This window comes from Carcharhinus amblyrhynchos, chromosome 18, assembly GCF_965287045.1.
Source record: "Carcharhinus amblyrhynchos chromosome 18, sCarAmb.v2.hapA, whole genome shotgun sequence".
Lineage (NCBI taxonomy): Eukaryota > Metazoa > Chordata > Chondrichthyes > Carcharhiniformes > Carcharhinidae > Carcharhinus > Carcharhinus amblyrhynchos.
Genome location: NC_137341.1, coordinates 8,200,234 through 8,222,534, shown reverse-complemented (window position 1 = coordinate 8,222,534; position 22,301 = coordinate 8,200,234). Strand labels below are relative to the sequence as shown.

Below are 22,301 nucleotides of genomic sequence, written 5' to 3'. Positions count from 1 at the left end.
GATAAGTAAGAAATTCATTCCTCCGAATGTAACATAACAGTACAGAGACTAATGATTTACTGTTCCACCAGTAATGACAATAGGCTTGTAGTTAATAACATGGTTGTTGTATCTAATTTGTGGATTATTTTTAACCGTGGTCACTGGTTGACTCAGAAATAGCTGTCTGTAAAATTGCCTAGGAGCTAATTAGGGAGAAACATCTCAACACATGAAATTCAAGCATCCCTGCTTTTAAGTACATTTCGAATCGTTTCTTTCAAGGTTTCCTTGAGGTTAGCTCTGGCATAAGTTTCAAATGGTTTCTGTAACGGTTATCATGATTTAAAATTTATTGAGCCTTGTCATGTCTGGACTGATATCTGTACTGATTTGACATGTTGTTTTGCTGAAGTAGACTCCTGTCAACTTTCTGTCCTCTGAATATAAGATTCTGCTTGCAGTTAGTGAACAGATGCACTCCATTCTGTAGTTTATTTATACATTACAGTTTTAACACGAACTTCAGTTTATTGTGCCATGCATTTACCAAGTTCATGCACGGTTAAATAAAAAGAAGAAAATGTTTCCCAAAACATTTCCCATAAAAATGTTTCCCGTGAAGATTAGCAAGGATGAAAATACCAGCCTTTTGGGTGCCACCTTGTCTACGGTCAGAAACAAATAAGACCACTTTACCCAAGTGCTCGTTTTAGCAGTCGTTGTTTACTGGCAGATCAAGTTTCACAGAGCAAAATCCCCTGCCCAAGTCGGGGAATTTGACAGCTTAGATTGATTTTAATTGCTTTCAAGATTGCCTGTGGTAATAGTTTTCACTTATGTTGTGCCTTTAACGTTGATGTATGTACCAAGCCACTGAGGAATGCTACCAAACAAAATTTGATACCTGGACACATAAGGAAATATTAGAACCAGTCAAAGAGGCAAGCTTTAAGGAGCAGCTTAAAAGCAGCAAGAAGAGTGGAGAAGCTTGGACAGGGAGCTCCAGAGCTTAAAACTTAGGCATGAGACAGTATGGCTGCCAGTGGTGGAGCAGGCATGATCAGGAATATGGAAAAGGCCAGAATTGAAAGAGCACAGATCCTGGTGGTTTGTTCAGGAAGTACAGCGATAGAGGGGGTAGAGGTCATCGAGGGATTTGAAAACCAGGATGAGGATATTAAAGCTGAGGCGTTGGCCGTCTTGGGAACCAGTGCTGCATGTGGTTGATCTGTGAGCTGGGCATGGGCAGAAGAGTTTCGAATGAGTTAAAGTTTACAGAAGTTGGAAAGTGGGGGGTTGGGCAAGAGAAAGTGGAAATAGTTAAGTCTGGAGAGATCAAAAGTTAAATAGCTACATACTTGCATTCAGCCATCATTCTTGCTTTCAAATGTTCTGAAAAGAAGCCATGTTGTCCAACCCATTGTGTTTAAGTGTAAGGATCATTAACAAAATATTATATTGATTAAACAGTTATTAATGCAATGTAACATGGATTATTTTGACTAACGCTGTTGATCCATGATGGATCCTATTCAGTGAGTATATATTGTGAAATCATTTTCCTAATTGATTTGTCATGATTTAATGAAATATTTCACAGACTGGAGCTGCAGGAGTGCTCAAATATAATGTATTTTAGATAGTGATGACTTTGGCTCAACAATAATGATCTTATTAAAAACACTGAATTATTAAAACACAGCAGATAAAATGTGTTTAATCAAGGTATTGTGTAACTTTAAATATTAAAAATGGGTATTTTAATATCTGTTCATTCGTTAGCACAATTTTCATCCTTTATTTGAGTATTAAATGCCTTCAAAGCGCAAGATACCTTTGTGAACCAGTTTAAATCTACCCCACGGTTGAAGGTGACTTTGCATCCTTTGTTCGAAGATTGTACCATTAATTGCTCATTATTGAAAATAATTATGTAAATTGTTTTTCATGGTCTGTTTTATAATTTGCTGTCAACCTGCTTTATCCTCCAGAATGAAAATAATGTACTAGACATTAGATATTCCTCTGGTTATATGTTGGAAATTCAATATTAATTATCCAGTTTTTAAGATTTTTAAAAATGTTTGGATTTTCACACACCACTTCACGTGCCCACATGATTTATATTCAGATGAATTTTCACAATGACTCTGGTGAATCATGAAAATAACGGCACGTTCGTAGTGCACACGGTTGTTAGTGCGTAAAAAGCCGAGCAGTTTGTGATGAGGGAGAGCTGTGTTGTGAGCTGCAAGATGCAGGGTGATTTGTGATGCCTGTTAACCCCTCAGAAGTTGGTGATCACCATTATTCTCCCCCTGGGTGTCTGAAGTTGCTGGATTTGTGCCGTGACTACACATTAAACTTGCTGCAGAAAGTTAGAACTGTAACCTTGCAGCAAAAGGAATCTTGTTAGCATAACCTAAGAAATAGGAGTAGGCCATTCAGCCCTTTAAGACTGCTCTGCAATTCAGTACGATCATAAACTATCTTTTACCTCAAATCCCACCTCCCGACGTGACTCTCCTATCCCTCAATTCCCTTGATATACAAAAGATAGATATCTATCTTGAACGTGCCCAGCAATTGAGCACCCACAGCCCTCTGGGGTAGATAGAGAACTCTTTATTCTCACAACCCTTCGAGTAAATACGTTCCTTATCATCTTAGTCCCTAAACGCTGGAACCTGAATTAAGAAACTATTCCCTCCATTTCTAATTCCCTAGCCAGGGGAATTTCCCTCCAACATCTACCCAATCAAGCTCTGTTAAGAATTTTATGTGATTTCCTCTCAATCCTCAAAATTCTACGGGCTCAGTTCATTTAGTCTCTCTTCAATCTTTGCATTCCCTCCAAGGCAGGTATATCCTGCTTTGGTTAAGGAGACCATATTAACGAGTGTTTCTTCCCACAGCAAGAGATTTTTCTAAAATGAAAACAGAAACAAGGTGGGAATCTTCAGTAAGTCAGACAGAATCTGAAGAAAGAAAGAAAACTTTTCACATTGACCTTTCATTTCTTCTAGTTGCGATGAAAGGTTTTGTTTGTAACTTAAGCACCTGTGGGGCTAGTATTTGGGATGGCGTGCAGGGAGAGAGAATAAAAAAACATGGGAAAGTCTCTGTTTGGAGTAAGGGCATGAGCAGTTGTAATGGAACAAAGGGTCAATGGTTCAAGACAAAAAGGGGTGATATGGCCAAAGTATTGGAGCAAAGATGGGTCCAGAGGCAGCATAAATGACAAAAGCAGAACCATTCCCAGCACCTCTTGTCACAAGAAAACGAGAGCGATGGTTATGAACTTGACTCGGCGTTGCGTCGTGACACATCTGAAGTGTGTGGAATTTAAGTTGGCATCTGTGTGCTGAAGACAGCAGCATGCTGTGAAAGCAAGCTTCAGTAGGTACCTGATCAAATCCAATGAGGAAACAGATAGCAGAAGGAGAACGGGGTAAAAGAGACAAACTGAATTCCTGTCCAAGAAGCAGAACGTCAAACTGAACATTGCTGTAAGAGAAGTAATGGTGAAGTAAATATTAAGCATTATGAAAGCTGAAAACCATGAGATTTTCCTAAATTTGTTTGTTGCCATATAATGAAAAAAGCATAAAACTGAAATCTGTAAATGAAAGCTCCAAGCCTCCCTTTTGGTTTGAGAGACTAGAACCCGGATTCAAATCAAATACTTTACCTTTGGGGCAGCACAGTGGTGAGCACTGCTGCCTCAAAAGTGCCACGGACCTGGGTCCAGTTACGACATTGGATGTCTGTGTGGAGTTTGTGTGTCCTCCGTGTCTGCATGGGTTTCCTTTGGGTATGCTGGTTTCCTCCCACGCTCCGAAGTCCAAAGATATGCAGGTTAGATTGATTGGCCATGCTAAATTGCCCCAATTGAGAGGCATTGGAGGAGCAAATATGTGGGGTTACACAGTTGGGATCTGGGTGGGATGCTGTGTTGGAGGATTGGTGCAGATGCGATGGGCCGAAAGGCTTGCTTCTGTGCTGTAGGAATTCTATGACTACAGGTGGAATTGTAAGGGTTCACTTCACTGTATTACACAGCTGTAAAGAAATGTAGTAGAGATATCCATAGAATGATAAGGTGATAGCATTTTGAGATCTAAGTAAACAAATAAGTTCCAGTCTTAGTAGGGACACTTGACTTCTTGCGTATCTAGCAATTTTGGATTTGTAGATTTGTATTTTTATAACTGACATTTCAAACAGTGCTATTCTGTAAGCTGTCTTATAACCTTATTGTCTCGTACAATTTTTCAGACAGCTTTGACAGCCCTTGTGATTTACAGAAAGCAAGAGTCTCGGATAATTGGCCTGTCTACTCTCTTCCTCGGCTGTAAACTGGACGAAGTACCTTACTTTATCAGCAGTGAGTCAGTAGCTATGAAACAGAATCTCCTGCTGAAATTCAAAAGGAACTGTCCCATTTAGCTAATGTCCTATTTATGCTCAATTTTAGTTTGAATAAAATGGATATTTGGATTGTTTTATTAATTACATTCATTTCACTTGGTCTGGAATTTCTTCTCTTGTGTCAGCAAGACATCTGAACATAGTAAGTTCTATTCTTCCCATCCATACAGTTAGGTCAATACCAGAATGCAGTAGTTTAGTGGTAACTGTACTGGATTCTTAATCTAGAGGCCTGACCGTGGACTGGCGACATTAATTCTAATCCCACGAAAGCAGCCAGGGAATTTAAATCCAGTTAATTAAATAAATCTGGAACTATCAAAAAAAGACTAGTCATTTCCCCTGGCAGTCTTTTCCCTTGGTTTCTGTGGCGATGACTCATCTTTCATTCCCCCTCCCTGCAGTATAATTATCTCCCACTTTCTATGCTTTTTAGCTTTGACAAGGGGTTGTCTGGATTCAACGTCAGTTCTTTTCTCTCTCTGTACAGATGCTGCCAGACATGCTGAGATTTTCCAGCATTTTCCCTTTTGGTTTTTAAAAAAACTAGTAATAGTTGTGAAACTGCTGAATTCTAATTTCAAAACAAAAAAATCTGCTTCACAAATGTCCCTTGGAAGGAGGAAAGTTTGCTGACCTGACCTGACCTGAGCTGGCCTAAATGTGACTCCAGAACATCTACCATGTGGTCAACCCTTAACTGTTCTATGAAATAGCCAAGAAAGCCACTCGGTTGTATTGAAGTGCTATGCAAAATTGTAATGAGAATAAAGCTGGATGCATACCTTGCATTGACCAAAGACCAGACCAGACCAGACAAGACAAAGATGTATCCAACCCAAGTCAGCCCTGCAATATCCTGTTGTCACATTTGGGGACTTGGGGCAAAATTGAGAGACTTGTCCCCCAGCATATTCAGATAAACAGCCTGATGATCAAACGCTCAGAATCATACCTTTTCTTCTAAGTCTCATCACATTATCATCGCATCCATGGATATATTCTATCCCAGCAGCATGATAGACTCACCAGAAGTGGTCGCACCATTGTATACAGTTGAGAAAGGATGTCTCTGGAAATCCTTCTCATTGACTCTGGACCCCATGACGTCTCATGACATTAGGTCAAATATGAACTTGGAAATCTTTCTCTGATTACAACTTAGTTCCCTTCCTCAGCAAACAAATTTGTGCTACTCCCTGATGAACGCTACTTGGGAAGCACAGAAGGCAACAGGAACCCGCAGAATGTACTCAAGATGGGAGACTTCAGTCTCTGAGAGTAACTCAATAGCACTGCTACTGGCTGCACTTTATGACATGGCTGCTAAACTGAACTTGCAACCTGAAGTGAGACAATCAATACGAGGGCGACACTCACTTAACATTGACCTCCCTGATCTACCTGTCACATCAGTTTTGGGAGGAATGACCACTGCGCAGTCCTTGTGGAGATAAAAGTCCTGTCTTCATGTATCGGCCATCGTCCACTGTGATTGCGTTGCTACCACTGCTAAATGGAGAACTAACACCCCTGAGACTGGGTATTCATGAGGTGCAGTGGACCACCAGTATTTGCAGTATTGTATTCTCCCACAGTTTATAACCACATGGCACAGCACATCCCTCACTGTACTATTGCTCAAGCCAAGCGATCAACCCTGGTTCAGTGACAAATAATTCAACAACTAAGATCAAAGCTGATCAGGTCAGGGAAACCAGGGCAGCGCTGTAGTTCTTCCACTTCCAATAGTGAATGATGGACAATTGAATAACAAGCTGGAGTGTCACCATCCTCCATGTCTACATGGCAAACTGGAAAATTCCCCATGTAAGACTTAGTCACAAAGAGCAGGACAGATCCCGTCCAGACAATTGGCTCCCCATTACTCAACTTGCAAAGTGCTGAAAAATGATATTGCTAAAATTGTCAAGCAGAACTTAGTCACCAATAACCTGCTCACTGATGCTCAGTTTAGATTTTGCCTGGGCCACTCCACTCCAGATTTCATTACAACTTGCAAACCTGCACAGAAGAGCTGAATTCTGGAGGTGTGGTGAGAGTGATGACCAACCATGGGAGCAAAGGATCCGAATACAATTGAAATCAGTTGGGAACGGGAAAACTCTCCATTGATTTGAATCATGTCGAGCACATTGGTTGCAAATTGTCACAACCCCCAAAACGTTCCTGCTGGAGTTTGTCGGGATAGCGTCCTCGGCTCAACCATCTTTAACTGATTCAACAATGACTTTCCCTCCATCTTTTACTAAGATGTGGAAGTGTTTGCTGATGATTGCTAAAATCAGTTTTATTTGCAATTCTTCAGATAATGAAGAAGCCCATGCCTTCATGCAGCTGTACCTGGGCAAAATTAAGGCTTGAGCTGATCGGCAGCAGGCATGTTTGCCATTTCAAGTACCAAGATTATCTCCAACAAGAGTGTGTTACCATCTCCCCATGGCTTTCAATGGGATTGGGATTGTCATTGCAGAATCCTCCATAATCAACATTCTGGAGGTCACCGTTGTCTAGAAAATTAATGCACTCAACCACTAAAACTGTGGTGGTAAGAACAGGTTATAGGCTCGGCAATTTGAGTCTCTAAACTTTTGACGACTCAAAGTCTTTCCATCATCTCCAAGGTAGAAATCAGGAATGTGATATGGAAAGCTATTTATTGGATAAATTCAGCTCAACAACATCTCAAGAAGGTCAACATGGTTTAGAACAAAACAGCCTGCTTGATTCATGGGTGAAATCATGATCACCTGTCAGGGGTGTAATTCTCAGCCTTTTGGCTGTGAAGCATCAGATCATGTCCAAGGTGGAGAGCAGTGTCTTGTCCTGTCAGCTTGGACCTTGTACGTGTCTCTCTGAGGGCCATGAATTGGATTCAATTTGAATTGGCTTTTGGAGCAAGCGAGGCATGTATTCGGGTCTGCCCAGTCCACGTTGTGCGTTGGTTTTGTAACTTTAAGAACGGACTAGAAGTGTAAAAGTTCTCTATGTACACCACCTGATTATCTGTACAATGACCTATGGTATCTCCCAACCCATGACTATGCTGCTTAGAAAGCCGATGACAGCTGATGCGTGGGCCATCGTTGCCTGCGGGTTCTCCCAAGTCATCCTTTATTTGGAAAAATATCGCATTCCTTCATTATCACTGGGTCCAAATCCTGGTACTCCTACTTAATAGCACTGTAGATGAACCTACACCACGATTGTCTTGGTTCGAGAAGGACATTCGCTGTCATCTTTAAAAGACAATTGGGGATATGCAATAAATGTTAACATTCCCAATGCACCAAAATCCTATACATGATTAAAACACACATTGGATTTAAATCTTGTTTGGTTATAAACAAATCTGCGTTAGCTACACCATGGTGTTATGCGTATGTTTTAATGATAGTTGTCTTGAAGGAAAGCACTTATTTAATTGTCCATTGTGCCAAAAGTAATTCGAATAGAACAGGAATTATGACCTATAGGCATGAGGTATTTACTCCACAATGATCAAAATTGCACAAGAAACCCATCAAAGCAACATGTATTTTTACAGCGCTTTTAATAGGGTTACCATTCCACAGCACATCAGTGACCTCTTGTCAAACAACGTTTTGATATACGGCCATATGAAGGATTAATGCAGGAGATGAAAAACTTGGTCCAAAAGCTAGTTTAAGGATCTTAAAGGAAGAGAGAGGAAGGCATTCCAGAGCTTAAGGCAGAGACAGCTGAAGAATGGCCATTAGTGATGGAGCAATTAAAATCCAAATGCACAAGAGGCCAGAATTGGCGGAGCACAGAAGTCTTGTATGGAGAAATTTGAAAACAAGGATGAAAAGTTTGAAATTGGGCCGCCATCAGACTGGCTCCCAGTGCAAGTCTCTGAGCAAAGAAAAACACAAATAATCCTTCGGCCTTTAGTTACGATATTGTAGCACCAGAAATGTGAGGTGCTGGTTAGGTCTTTTTTAAATTCATTTGTGTGACTTGGGTATTGTTAGCTGGCCAGCTTTTAGTACCTATCCTTAGTTGGCCTTGAGAAGGTGGCGGTGAGCTGCCTTCTTGAGATGCAGCAGTCCACGTGCTGTGGGTTGACCTACAATGCGATCAGGGAAGGAATTTCACGATTTTTACCCTATGAAGGAGCAGCGAAATATTTCCAATTCAGGATGGTGAGTGGCTTGCGGAGGGACCATGCAGGTGGTGGTGTTCCCATGTATCTGCTGCCCTTGTCCTTCTAGTGAAAGCGGTTGTGGGTTTGTAAGGTGCTGTCAAAGGATCTTTTGTGAATTGCTGCAGTGCATCTTGTAGCGAATACACAGTCACTACTGAGCGCGTCGGTGGCGCAGGAAGCTGATATCTGTAGATGTGGTGCCAATCAAGCGGGCTGCTTTGTCCTGGATGGTGCTAAGCTTTTTGTGTTGTTGGAGTTGCACCAGGCAAGTAGTGAGTATTCCATCACACCCCTGACTTGTGCCTGGTAGATAGTGGACAAGCTTTGCCTTTTGAGTATCAGATTTTGAGCAGTATTGTTGTGAAGTAAATATAGTAGAGAAAGTTGCCTCCGACATATCTCCTCGTTAGTTCAAAGCAGTTGTAAAAAATTTTGCTACTTCTGCTTGTGTGGAAGTTGTATTGTATTCTGGTCTGCTTACAAAGGGTTAGCTAACCACTGGGGGTTAGCAGCTTTTGATTTCAATCTAAAAATCTTAAAGGAATCAGTAGAAACTGGTGAGTACACTGCTGGCAAATCACATCATTTGGATAAAATGGATATGATAGGCTATTGGCTGTAAAGAAGATTCTGCTGCCTGATTTCCTGAATATTTCCAACATATTCTATGTTTTTCAGACTTTCTGTCTTCAATATTATGCTTTTCTGATAAATGGCCAAGCGTCCCACAGCAACACATCATCTCGTTTTTTGGGAGTGCACAGGCAATTTAAATTCTTTTTGTCCGATGACCCTAAGGGGCTGACTTTCCTGTGTCCTGTTTGGGAACTGTCAGGTTGATATGTGGCTGCGCAGCTTAGAAGGAACATTATCCAACTTTCAGCCATGAGTGTTTACTTTTGCGTAGTATCGGTTTGAGACCAGAGGAAGAATCCTTGGTTGGTTAATGTAAATTATCATTCCATTGAGAAAATGGTGTTAGTTGTCTGCGGTCTCCTTTGTTTGCAGTCAAATCTTTTTCCACGTGCAGATTTAAGATGGGGCAAAAATAATGCTTTTTCTGAGATGTCATTTTGAGGTTGCTGGACACTTGACGATTGTAACAGGGGACGACGTGACCAGTGAGAGTCAACTTAACTATCTTGTAACTAATGATTTGCCTGCAACAGTGGCCTTCATGCACACCACTCTGGTGCTTACACCCAAATTTCTGATCTGCAGCAAGATGAAATGGGAGGGTAGTACTTGCCCAGTACATGGTCTGGAACATGTAATTTGATTCTGTCTTTGCCAAGCAGGCTACAGAGTTCTGACAAAGGCAGAGTTCAAACACTAATATACTACAGATGCTAGAGAACTGAAATATGAGCAGAAAATGCTGGAAATACTCAGCAGGTCAGAGAGCATTTGTGGTGAGAAAAGTACAGTTAATGTTTTAAGTCTGTGACCTTCCATCCAAGCCGAAAAATGCTCGAGATGCAACGGTTTTAAGTATTTTAACTGTTTCTCCCCGGATACTGCCAGAACTGCTCAGCATCTTTTGTTGATATTCTTAACACTGCTTAATCCAAAGGTAGTTAGCTGGATACTTTTTTGGTATACTTTGATTTTTATTGTGAGCTTTGCTTCATGGAATCATTTGACTGAACATTATGCCACTCCAAATTTTGATTTTTTTCTTAATGTTGTTGCTGATGAAGGCATATTTTAATTATATGGTGAACTGTAGAGATCGTAGAATCCTACAGTGGAGAAGGCGGCCGTTCAGCCCATGAGTCTGCACCGAACACAATCCCGCCCAGGCCCTATCTCCATACACCCATTGGTAATCCCACTAACACTAAGGGGCAATTTAGCAATGCCAATCCACCTAACCCACACTTCTTTGGACTGTGGGAGGAAACCGGAGCACTGAGAAGAAACCCACGCAGAACTGGGGGAGAATAGGTCACTGTGGAGTTCGCACAATGCGGGAATTCAACCCAGGTCCCTGGCACTGTGAGGCAGCAGTGCTAACCACTGGGCCATGCCCTTATTGTCAGCAATTAAGTGGTCAGATATTGTGATAGGATGCACAGCTCTGGCTGCTCAGGCAGTTGAACTTCAATTAAGATTGGGTGCAATGTTAAATGTTGTAGAATATGGTGCCACCGTGATTTTAAAAAAAAAGTTGGAAACCTCACTAAGCTGCAGTGAGGCAGACTATTGTTTCTGCCAAAACAATGTACCTGAAAATGGCTGTGCAATTCATTCCTCACACTGAACAGCAATACTGTACTCAGCCATGATAGTTAGGCATTTCCTATGTGCTGAGTGGGTCTGAAATGTTGTTTCCATAATGGCATCGCAAATCATTCAACACATTTGGACTTTAAAAACTTGAAGGTGGTAATCTCTCAAAATTTATTAAAGAAAGGTAATTTGTTATAAACCCACTGATCTACTTCGCTTACTGTAGCATTTAAATTGTCATGTTAGTTTTGCTTAATAGATTATTTCAGTTTAGATTAGGAGTATATGCCAACCACTGGAATGTTTGCTGTAATCCCTAGAATAGTGCATTTTCTTTATTGCATGTTATTTATTGTATAATTAAATTATATTAATTGGACTAGGCAACAGAAAGAACACACACATTGGATTTTATGTTGTGCTTTCTGCCTCACCCCAAGGCTCTCTAATTAAGAATCAATAGAAAAAAATGCTTGATTTGAGGCCACTGCTGAGAATTGTAGTACTTTGTAAAGGGGCCGTCGAGCTGAAACGATAAACGTTGAATGGCAGCGTTGCTGTCCAGCAAGCACTTGCTTCGAATGCATCCTTCAGTGTAATTTGTGTGCCTGCTCAGAATCTAAAATGTGGTGTTTAAACTGCCAAAAGCTGCAGTCATTACTTCACTTTTTGATGTGTCGCTATATGTTGCACAACCTATAGAGAATCCTTCATTCGGAATCAAGGAGGGAAGCAGATAAGATATAAATATCTTTCAAATATTTTGAAGATTGTGGCACTTACTATCAAAGAAGATTTCAAACAATTTATTTGGTAAAATAGCTAGATCATTCAAAAAAAAATCTTCATGAACTTGTTTGCCTTTAGAACAAGGGGAAATACATTCCATTCGTCATGTGGTGGATAAATGTTTGCTTTTGAAACTGCAAAATGCCACATAAACAGGATGCAACACAACTTATTGGTATTCTTCGCTTAGAGGAAGAAACTTTTCAAAACTTAGCTTTCAAAGGACAAGTAATGTATTTATGTCGGAGAGGATCCTACACGGTGCGATTATGTATTTTTACAAATATGTAAATGTTGGAAATCTGAGATGGAAAAGCAGTACCAGATATGCAGAAGCAGGTGTGTTGGTGCTTTAGAAAAATAACAGGTTAATGTTTCAGTCCTTCATTCAGCTTCATTCATTCTGCTGTGGTGAACAGCAAAAAAACTCGTCTTTATTCCAGCCTCATTCTCCCATGCCAGTAGTCTATTGTGTATTATGGTTACAGATGAAGTCATGATTTATTTCGTTGCATATAGAATCTTCTGCAATGCAGAAGGAGGCCACTCGGCTCATCGGGTCTGCACTGACCCTCCAAAGAGCATCTCTACCCAGGCTCCAGCCCATCCCCATGTTATGAGAAATTCTTTTGGGTGGCCTGATTAATTTAAAGACTAAATATTTTCATTAAACATTTCATTTCACAAAAAAAAACTTTATTCAGTTCAATGAAATTAGTCAATTAAACTAGTTTTTGTTAAAACATTGAAATGTTGGAATCAAAAATATTACAAGTTAACAATATTCAGACAAATGTACAATTAGGATAAGACAAATCACATTTTGGCTAAAATGGGAGATCAGTGGTTTCACCTGCACAGCTAATGCATGAATAGGCTTTCACAGAAGATCTTCACTTTCGTGCCAAAAAAGTAGAATAGTTTTCATCAGATTAATCTGCTCAGCACTTAATTAACAGCAATTTTATTCATTCATTGATTTGTCAATCTACTGATGTCATGCCTTTTAATCAATAATTCTCTGATCTAACTGTTATTCGTTAGTCTGTTTTATTGAAATTCTCTCCCAAAAAAAGGCTTCTTATGATTCAGCATTTACTCTAACCAATTTAAACCAGTTCCATTGAAGACATCTTGATCTATCGGACTTATTTCCTTCGGCTTAGATATGCATTTGTAATTTACTTTGCATTATTTGTGCCTGACTTGTGCTGATATCTTTCATGAATACATCTTTCATTTTAATGGCATGTTAAAAACATTTCTTAGAGACATTAAGATGTTACTTAAATATTTTGTATTATTCTCAAACCACATATTAAAACATTAGCTAATTATCCTCATGTTGGGTGTTTAGAATTAATCAGAATTCTCAACTATACCCATAACCCCACGCATTTAGCATGGCCAATCCACCTAACCTAGTCGCCTTTTGGACACTAAGGGGCAATTTAGCATGGCCAATCCAACTAATATGGCATCTTTGAACTGTGGGAGACAACTGGAACACCCGGAGGAAACCCAGACACACACGGAGAGAACATGCAAATTCCACACGGTCACCCAAGGCCAGAATTGAACCAGGGTCCTTGGTGCTGTGAGGCAGCAGTGTTAATCACTGTGCCACCCACAGTACGTAGCAGTTTTGTACATGTAGTCATTTTTTTAACGATAGATGCCGGGGGTGTCGCGTTTCCAAATGTGGGTGCCATTGAAGTCATTCACTGCCTCGCTTTCCAACTGGCCTCCAACACGTTGCAGTGTGGAGGAGACGCAGGATTTTTCACATTTGAACAAAAACGCTAAGTTTTTAAAGAGAATCGACCCTACAACAGATGCTGACCCAATTTAGTGAGACGTTGTTGCTTGTGTCGTGACTCAATTTTGCATCACTATGCAGTCACACTGATGCATTTAGAAAATTGAGAGATGGCGGGATCTTTGACAGCTCGGCTCAGCATCCATGTATTCTGCTTGCTGATGTGCAAGCTTGCCTGCTTTCTGAATTTAAGACCACGTGTGGACAATTCACTTCTTTCCAAGATGGAAACAATATACAGTAGCAACGATGAACCCACTTTGCTTTGGTTTTCAGTTGATTATCAACTTTTGAAGGTTTTCAGTACCGCTGCTCTATAAAAGGCTTGATCAAGTTTGCTGTTCTCCCTTTCAGTTTTCCTCAAGGTGTACATTTTATAAGTTTGTGCCTTGAAACTATCTGGTTGTGTTTTTCTTTCACATTGAAGTGTTGAAAATTGTAACTTTTAAATTTTGCTTTCTCTCTTTCTGCAGAGGTTTTAAATTACTACCTGGTGTGCAACATTGGATATCCAAACCCTTTTCAACAGGTGAGTCGGTATCTGCTTGCTACACTCCATCCACGTTGTCATTTCGGGTACCTGTGGATGTGCTCTTCGAAGGGAAATTTAGACATTGAATTAAGTTGTTACCTGTTCTACGACTTGTTTCCAATGCCCAGGTTGTGAAGGTTGACGTGCTCGTTCCATAAATACAACCAGATAAAAATGGAACATTTAAAAAAAACACATGCAAGCACAAAATTGTTGTTAACACAACATTGTAAATGAGTTATTTCATTTCTCAGTGCTATGTTCATCAAGCAATGTTGTGTTTTTTACCTACCTATATCTATTTCAGTGCTCTGGGTAGTATGTTCTCCTTGCAACTATTTTACTCAAACTGAAATCAGGAAGTCAGTTGAAGAAAAAGAAACAATTTTTAAAATTGCTTGTGATGTGGACATCACTGACTAGGCAACATTTGCTATCCATCTCCAATTGTCTTTGAGAAGCTGGTGATTAAACACTTTTTTTTTTGAACTGCTACATTCCACGTGGTATGTAGCTATATCCAGAGTACTGTTAAGAAATGGGTTCCAGGATTTGACCAGGCCTTGCAAGAGTGAAGGAATGGTGATATTGTTCCATGTCAGAGTGTTGTTTGGGTTGGCAGGGCCCTTACAGGTGGTGATATTCTGATGCCCCTGCTGCACTTCTCCTTCCAGGTGGTAGATAATCACAGGTTTAGAAAGTGTTGTCGAAGAACGCTTGGTAAGTTGTTGCAGTTCATCTTGTAGAAGGTACATACTGCTGCCACTGCGTTAGTGATGGACGGATTGAATATTTAGGGTGGTGAATGGGGTTGGTAGTCAAGTGAGCTATTTTGTCCTGGATGCTATCAAGCTTCTCGAATGTTCATGGACTGCACTCCCCTAGCTAAGAGGAGATGATCCATTACACCCCTAACTCATGCTTTTTAGATGGTGGATGGACTTCAGAAAGGCAGGAGGTGAGTTACTCGACTCGGAATTCCCAGATCCTGTCCTGCACTGGTTGACGCAGTATTTATATAGCTCGTCCAGTTAATTTTCTGGTCAGTGGTGACCTCTCGGATGTTGACATTGAGGGTTTCAGCTGTCGTAATGCTGTTGGACATCAAGGCAAGATGTTTACGTTCCGTCTTCTTGGAGGGGGTCATTCTCTGACACTTGACTGGCAAGTAACATTTGTGTCACAGAAGTCTGAATGTTACCCAGATTTTGCCGCGTGTGGACGTGGACTGCTTCAGTTTTTGAGCAGTTTGAAATGGTACTGAGGATTGATGATTGTATAGCGACCATCCTCACTTCTGACCTGACGGAGGAAAGGTCATTGGTGAAACAGCTGAAGACGGTTGGGCCGAGGACCCTGCCCTGAGCAACTCCTTCATTGATGTCGTGGGACTGAGGTGATTGGTCTCCAACAACCACAACCAACTTCTTCTGTGAGGCGCTTTCCCCTTGATTCCCCACTGATTTCATTTTTGCTCTGTCCCCGTGATGCCACACGTGATCAAAGGCAGTCACTGTTGCGTCAGTCTTGTACATGATGAAGGACAGCAGTACCCATTAGTTTGCCCAGCACAACTATACCCAGTTCAGAACATTTGGTAGAGATTACATTGGTGACAAAGTGGATTTTTAAGATTTGCTGAGTTTCTGTTTCTTCTTTATTATGCAGAGGAAATATGTTTAAACTTCTATGTTCATAGAATTCCTACAGTGCAGAAGGAGGCCATTTGGTCCATCAAGACTGCACCGACGACAATCCCACCCAGGCCCTGTCCCCACAACCCAGTGTATTTACCCTGCTAGTCCCCCCCTGATACCAAGGGGCAATTTAGCATGGCCAATCCACCTAACATCCACATCTTTGGACTGTGGAAGGAAACCCATGCAGACACAGGGAGAACGTGTAAACTCAACAGGACAGTCATCCAAGGCTGGAATTAAATCTGTGTCCCTGGTGCTGAGAGGCAGCAGTGTTAACTGTGCAACGTAGTGGCACAGCGTTTAGCATTGCTGCCTCACGGCGCCAGGGAACTGAGTTAAGTTCCCGGCTTGGGTCACTGTCTGTGCAAGAGTTTGTACGTTCTCTGTGTCTGCGTGGATTTCCTCCGGACGCTCTGGTTTCCTTCCACAGTCTGAAAGATGTGCTGGTTAGGTGCATTGGCCATGCTAAATTCTCCCTCCCGAACAGACGTTGGGGTGTGGTGACTAGTTGTTGATGTGAGACTACTTGTGACTCAAATAAATGAAATAAAATAACCACTGCACCACAGTACTGCCTATATTGAACTGAAATAAAGAATATAAAAAATAATTCCTGAAACAATATTACAGAATTGTGTGCAAGACAATTTTAATGACCATTGCAGTAATCATATCATGATTAAAACGACAACAAGGCTTAAAGTTGAGAGAATGATGTTAAATGTAACTGATTACATTAGTTTATTGCTGCAGTCAATATAACTTGTCTTTGATAATCCTGAGGCTATATGGTTTGGAAAGTTGGAAGAACAAGCATTTAGTTCATACATCTGGTACACGTTGGGCTAGAATAAACTGGAGCCAGGGAACAAATGCTGTCTGTTCCTGGTTAAACTCGCCCATGCTTGTTCAATTGTTATAAGCCTGTGCTGAAAGGTGCTGTCATTGGAACTGCTGCATGGTGTTCTCAAGGACTTGTGTGAACAGAGCAAGAACTCCATAACCCATCAGACTGCAGAATTGTTATTCAACGGTGCAAAATCTAAACCAGGATGTGTAACTGATAATGAATTCATATTAGGTACAGAAAATGAAATAAAGTGAGGGAAAGAAGAGATGGATTTTTATTTTAAATACCTGCATTAAAAGACCAAGGAGTGATGTATGTTGATTTTCAATTCCAGTGATGTTGCTTTGCAGTAACTAAGTTGTATTGCATCATTAAAGTGGATATTGAGAGAGAAATGGAGAAGTCCTGATTTTCTGTAGCATGTTTAGTTCACATCTATGACGTATGCACCAGAACATAACTCTGTTCAATGTGAAGCCAGGGAGTGAGATGCTGTTTTCACAGACTGAGGGGGAGTGCGGTATCTTGGACAGCAGCTACCCGATATTTGCTTTTAACTGTCTGATGTGTGCGTAAATAATGGTGAGCGATGTTAACCTTAGCATTTTTACAGCATGTTTTGGCCAATTTATAGAATCATGAAAAATACATCTTTAATGGCAATTGTAGAGATTATATCCACAATAAAACATATACAGATATAAAGTTCACGAGACAGGATTGAACGTGGCTGGTTATGTTTCCGAGCAGTAAGTAAACACAGATTGATAGGCAGCCCTCAGGTTACAAGCTCTAGAAACTTAGGGGAAAGTTCATTTTGTTAATGCAGCTGGAATGTGCTATGTTTGTGGTGTGGTGGTTTTATTTTCCACGGAAGGATGATTCTTAGCAAAGAAAATCTCTTGAGGGGTAGTGGGAGGTGATTACTAAGATGTGTTGGATGAGTTCAGTGATAGTTTCTCAGTGCAGGACCCAAGGTTTGACTGATTCAAAGTAATTGAAAGTATTTTTTGATATCTTGCGGGGTAAATTTTAAAATGTCTACATCCAGATTCAGTATCTCCCTGATGGCAGTGATAGAAGAAAAGTTTATTTATTTTTGTTACAGATTTTCACGTTTTGCACTTAACTGATGATTAACTTCTCAGAAGTTGGATTTTTGGAGGTAACTTTAATTACAATACACATTCAAAACACACATTCAAAACACCCATTGCTGAATCTATCTTGTCTGCCGGCTCATCGACAATAGCATCAAATAAGTTCTCTTTAAAATGGTTACGTAGTGAAACTTCATTTGTAGTAATTGCCTAATTTCAAAATTTGCTCTTTTGGCGGTGGGTGTGTGGGGAGGGGGCATTTTCCATATTTATAGCCATGCAATAGCAGGAAGGAATGGCTTTAGCTATTGTGTTGTCACAGATTGTTAATGGCAGTAGTCATATCTTGATTGGTTTTTTTCCCCAGCATTGTAGACTGTAGCGGCAGTAATGAGGGGAAGGTTGGAACCATCACAGAAGAAACTGCTGGAATTCAGATGGGAGTATGAGAAGGGCTCGTAAAGGATTTCTAATGAGGAACAGATAACTTGAGGGGGATGCAAGGGAAGATATAACATGAAACAATTAAGAGGAAGAAAGCCGCAAAATAGACTCAAGTAATCAAGTGCAAAGAGAAAATGCGCTGGAATTAGTTTTCCTACAGTGCATGTCACTAAAATTAATAGGGACCTGCAATTTTTTTTGTGACTATTAGCACACATTGCGTAGAATATAAGAAATTAACCAAATAAATCTATGATTGTAGAATCTCTGAACGATGATTTATAATTGAGAAGGAAAGTGGGGTGAATAGGAGTGAAGAAAGACTTTTAAGTATCATTGTCCTAGAATCAATCCAGGTTGTTATAAGTTGCCAGTTCCTGCACCCTCGGTGTCAGGTGGCCAGTGGTGAGATGAACGTGGAGCTCTGAAAGTTTTAAGCTGGTGCTCATGTTTTGTTTTACGGGGCCTTCATTTCGGTGAGAAACTTTCCACTGGCAGGAGGCTCGGTAACCATAGTGCACAGCTTGAAGATAATTGGCAAAGATCAAGGGGGAAAGGATCAGAATGATTTCTAAAGAGCAAGTTCTTAGAATCTGTAAGGCACTAACTGAAAGGATGGTGGAAGCAGATTTGATGGTAACTTCCAAAAGGGAATTAAACACCAACTTAAAAAGGATAAAGTTGCAAGGCTGCGGGGAAAGAGAACGGAAGTTGGACACATTGGATCTTTCAGAGAACTGTCACAGACGCACAGTGGATCAAGTCATCTTCCTCTTGTGCTGTATGATTCTATTCCTGATTGTTACCAGTCATTCTGTAGCTTGCAAAAACGACGGCTTAACAGTGCCGATGTGTCTTGGTGATGGTGACATTACTCACGTACACCACCATTATTTGCAGTGACACTATGATGTAATTGTTCAGTGTATGCATACTGAGCGAATTACCATGGACAGACTGCAATTGTGTGGAGTGTCTGAGTAGCTGTCTCTCCAAAAACCAACTGCACTTCAAGAGGAATGCAAAAAGAGTGCAGTTAGACGCAGACCAAATATAAAAGCAGCCTTGGTTTTAAGCTGTATTCATGCCAACTGGATTGGATGTTAAAAGTTTTTGTTTCAGGCCAGAACACAGATGCAAGGGTTGGAGGAAAACAGCATTTACAAACTCTGGTTAAAGAGAATTAAGGTCACTGTAAACTTTAAAAACATGTTTATAGGAAATTTGACATCTGCTCTTTTTGAGTGTGCTCAATTCCAATTGTGTTTTTACAAGTTCATCAGAGTTTTTTGTCTAATAGAAATGTTAGGTACAAAAGATGACAGTGAGTGTTGCTTGACTTGAAAATCTACCTTTTGATACCTTATATTTGTGAAATTGATTTGAGAGATTGGAAGAGGAGCTGGAGGTTTGTGCAATTATAATTGTAGTTGGAATACCGTGTAGCAACTTTAATGTAATAAAACATCCAGGTGCTTCACAGGAATGCTACAAAGCAAAGTTTGACACCCTGCCCTGTAGGACGACAGGGTAGCCAGCCAAAAGCTTGGGCAAAGACGTGGGTTTTAAGGAGTGTATTCATGGAGGGAAGCGAAAAGGGCTGGGTGTTTAGGAAGGGAATTCCAGAGCAATAAAAATTGGGGATGTACAAGAGGTCAGAATTAGATGAGTGCAAGTTTCTCGGAGCATTGTGTGCCTGGGGGAGATTGCAGAGATGGGGTGTGACAAGACCAAGAAATGATTTGAAAGCAAGTCTAAGAAATTTAAAGTCAAGGTGCTGCTTGACCAGGAATCAAATGTAGGTCACCGAGCACAGAGGTGAATGGGATTTTGTTGCCTGTGTTGCTGCTTGGATAATCTCAAATGGGTGGAATGTGGGAGACCCACCATGTGTGTTTTGGAATTGTCCAGTGGTAACAAAAGCGTGAATGAGGGTTTTTGGCGAAGTGGAGTTCAGTGTTACGATCTATTAACCTTGAACACAATTTGGTGTGGTGTCATTAAAACTGTTCTCTCACTACTGTTGTGTAAAAGATGGTCTCTAATCATGTACTACAATGGCAGCGATAAAGCTGTAACATAAATGAATGGTTGTCTTACCGTGACAGCCTGCACTAGCACCTCCAGTTGGAACTGTCAAGGGCAACAAATGAAAATGCTGTTAACTCTATTTGGCATTGGGTCATGATTTTGGTTCATCTGGCCTAGTCCTAGCCAGGATAGCAAATTTTCAAAACCCAGTAAGATATTGAAGCCAGATAGATAACCAAGGGATGACTTGATGCAAGCTAAAATGCACGTCAGGTTGGATGCTAGGAAACGCTGCTTTTTTTTCGGAGAGTTGTCGGGCTTTGGATACGATTACTCATACAGGGGGTTTTGCAGAAATCACTCAAAAGGCAGCCAGGCAGGTGCCTAGAAGAGGAAGACATCTCAATTGATAGAAGGTTGTTGAATTGATGTGGATTAACAGTATCAATCGCCAACTTACTTGATCGCCTTTGGCGTTGAGAGGGGAAATTCCACGAGTTTTTCTGAAATGGCGGAAACATTTTTTTTGTCTTTCCCAGAAGATGGATTGCCGTGTGTGGATGAAATGGCGTACGTGGGTTACGCTACGTTGGGTGGAATTGGCGTGATGAATATTCCTGGCTTATTGTAAAAATGCATATTTAGGGGTGCGGGGGAGGGGGAGGGTGAGGGTGTAAATGATGCACCACCTAATTATTTTGCTTTTTTTTTTAAACCCTCTAGAAACTCTCCAGCAGCCATAAGGCCCTGGTAGAGATACAGGATCACGTATCGGAGCTTCTGAAGTCAGCTGTACGCGAGTTCCCATCCTCTCGTGTAAGTAATAGCACAAAATCGATGGGATCCGTTTTCTTTGACTCTAGCATTGCCATATAGTTTCCCCAGCTTCCAAAGAAGTTTTGCGCGTTGAGCAATGTGACAATGGTGTAGCGCCCAGATTGTAATTATCTGTGAAAAATGAATAGTAATGTGAGAAATATTAACTTTTGAAATATCCCTTACGTTTGTGAATTGAATAACGATTATTTTTAATGTATGTTATCCATTTGAATAATTTGTCGTTTGTTTAAAGTTGCCCCTTGACGTGTCTCTCAGATGCATAAATCATTGCAGCTAGCTGATTATGGATTGAATGCACCATTGGTTAAATGTTAATTTTTTTATGATCCATACAAATCAAATAATATTTGAAGCACGTGCTTTTCATATTGGGCATATATAGCACAGGAGGAGACCATTCAGCCCATCATGCCAATGTCATCTCCAGAGCAGTGCAATTAGTTCCTCTTGTCTGCTCTTTCTCAGTAGCTCAGCAAAGATTTCCTTTTGCAAACATTTATACAATTTGCTTTTGAAAGTTGTCAAATCCACTCCCCTTTTCGGCAGTCCATTTCAGATCATCATAATTGAATAATTTCTTTCCCTTTCAAATTGCCTCTGTTCCTTTTGCCAATTAGCTTAAATATGTCCTCTCGCTATAAACCTCCTGCCACAAGAGAGAATTTCTCCTTATTTACTCCATAAAAATCCTTAACGATTTTGCACACACTATGAAATTACCTATTAACGTTTTCTGCTCTAAGGAGACATTTATATAGACAGTGATGAAACGTAACAATAGCAATGCAGAAAGACCAAGTTTACTGGTGTATTCTTCCCAATCTGAGTTGGGAATTGAGTGCAGCTCTCTAGTGGTCTGTATCCCTTAAAGAATACAAACTCTGAAATTAAACTTTGATTCCTGTGAAATGCAGGAAAGCTCATTGGTAAGGATCCAGATCGTCATGTTTGTATGGTGGGCGTGTGCAGTAAACCATTACATATCATGTTGAGTTTTAATTGGAATAAATATATGTAAGACTGGAGTGAGGAGAATGCTTTGTGGTTTCTTGGGCATTGATCAAGTTCTTTCACTGACTGGTTAACCTATGTTTAAAGTTTATTTATTTGTGTCAGAAGTAGGCTTACATTATCACTGCAGTGAAGTTACTGTGAAAATCTGCTATTCGCCACACTCCGGTGTCTGTTCGGCTACACTGAGGGAGAATTTAATAATACGCCTAACCAGCCTTTTGAACTGTAGGAGGAAACCGGAGCATGTGGAGGAAACACGCAAAAACGGGGAGAATGTGCGAACCTGGGTCCCTGATGCTGTGAGGCAGCAGCGCCAACCACCATGCCACTGTGCAACCACTCCATCAG

The 22,301-nt window shown here is 40.7% G+C and overlaps 1 protein-coding gene across 3 annotated transcripts in view; it reads left to right on the top strand.

Moving 5' to 3' along the window:
• Window positions 1–22,301, top strand: part of ttyh3a (tweety family member 3a) — a 168,545-nt gene that overhangs the window by 115,925 nt on the left and 30,319 nt on the right. For all 3 annotated transcript variants that reach the window (XM_080206308.1, XM_080206310.1, XM_080206309.1), the window contains exons 8-9: window positions 13,916–13,971; window positions 20,823–20,915. In XM_080206308.1, coding sequence (XP_080062434.1) covers window positions 13,916–13,971; window positions 20,823–20,915 — 149 coding nt within the window. The remainder of the gene's footprint in view (window positions 1–13,915; window positions 13,972–20,822; window positions 20,916–22,301) is intronic.